The sequence below is a fragment of the Cyprinodon variegatus genome, unplaced genomic scaffold (assembly GCF_000732505.1).
Source record: "Cyprinodon variegatus isolate N-32 unplaced genomic scaffold, C_variegatus-1.0 Scaffold55, whole genome shotgun sequence".
In the NCBI taxonomy this organism is placed as follows: Eukaryota; Metazoa; Chordata; class Actinopteri; order Cyprinodontiformes; family Cyprinodontidae; genus Cyprinodon; species Cyprinodon variegatus.
This window is the reverse complement of record NW_015150508.1, coordinates 1,715,249-1,716,754: the sequence shown is the minus strand read 5'-3', so window position 1 is coordinate 1,716,754 and position 1,506 is coordinate 1,715,249. Positions and strand designations below refer to the sequence as shown.

The 1,506-nt window shown below is 36.1% G+C and overlaps 1 protein-coding gene across 1 annotated transcript in view; it reads left to right on the top strand.

Annotated features, from left to right (window-relative positions):
* The first annotated feature begins 298 nt into the window (after positions 1–298).
* LOC107082500 (cell surface A33 antigen-like) overlaps positions 299–1,506 on the top strand; it is a 14,439-nt gene continuing 13,231 nt past the window's right edge. Inside the window, exon 1 of the mRNA XM_015371217.1 lies at positions 299–479. Within this exon, the coding sequence (XP_015226703.1) occupies positions 440–479 (40 nt within the window). The 5' untranslated portion in view covers positions 299–439. The remainder of the gene's footprint in view (positions 480–1,506) is intronic.

Sequence of the window (1,506 nt, the reverse complement as noted above, 5' to 3'; positions counted from 1 at the left end):
AAAAAATGATGAATAAGAAGAGAAAACCAAGCCCCTGCTCAAAATGTTCACAGTTAAAATCATTAGAAGAGAAACATCTTTATTAATATAGAAGATGAGAAATGTGGGAGGGAATCAAGTGTTTCTCTTTCCACAAACAGGTTCGTGGGATCCTGGTTTAACGGATATTCCTGAAAAACTATGCTGCTGCATGTCAGGACAAATTAAAACCTGCATGGGGGGCGGGACGAAAGGAGCACCATTGGAGTGAAACGTGCAGTGATTGGTCCGGAGAGCCGTCAATCAAACAGGGGCGACAGGCGCACCCAGCGGGCTGTGGGTAGATTTCAGGTTTCGATGTAGATGTAACATCGCTCAGCTTCCTCTTATCTTTATTTTTTTAATATAAAAAAAAATAAGAAGAGCCGCGAGTTTAGTTTGATCGGTGATCATCTTTGTCATGGAGATGAGGATTTTTACCTTGGCCGTGCTTTGTGCGGGTGAGTGTTGGAAATTGCAAAAATACTAGTTTCCTAGTGTTGGTGAAGGTGCGACCACACCTGTGTGCGCACCTTTCGGAATCACCTGCCTGCAGAAAAAAAAAAAACAAGATGGGCGCCGTTTTCCTATTGAACAACATTTTCTTTATTTAAACTCTTGTGTTCTCCAATACATTCAGGGCTGCCAGCTTTTCACCAAACCTTGGGGTGAGATTTTGAAATAGTTTGGACAGGAAACTCTTATCAGGGTTAGATGAGGATGGGTGCAGCTGTAGGTTGGAAGTTTTCAGAGGATTTAACTGAAACTAAGTGGCAAAATGTATACCAGAGTAAATTTTAAAGTAACGATAAGTGATCTGTACTTATGTGGGAAATTTTTCTCCCAATATACATTATTTTCTACATTCTGGTGATTTTTAGAGAATATAAGTAAAGCAGAGTGGGCCCTACTAAAATACTTGCATCTTAAATATACTTTAAACTAAGAATTTCACAACTTTGTTCATTAATTATTGTCTGCAGTTCAAGTAAATTAAAAAATGGGGAACTAATAAGCCATTACTGGATTACTGGCACTGATACAGGAACCAGATCAATGGGAACCTATTCAAACTACACTGTGTATGAATATTTGGTAATAGGCTAAGAATTAAAAAGCTTCATTCATTATGTTATTCGTTTTTCTTGCATTTTACAAAAATGCTAAACAATTTAGACCTTCTAGGAGGCTATAGATTTTATAAAAACTCATCATGACAGGAGATTGTCTTGTCTGGATGTTTCAGTTTGGAAGGTGTGATGGAAATAAAGTTTTTAAACATATTCAATGGACCAAAATAAAGATAAATGAATAAGATAAGTTAATTATATTGTTAAGTGGTTAATTGTAGGCTCTTGAGTGGTACTTGTTCCTTTTTTTAATAATTAATTATTTAAGAAAAGTAATGGAATACAGAAATGATTGATTAAAATGTGAATGCTTATTGCCAATTAAACTTATGGTGATAAAATGCTGTTGAGTCCTAAC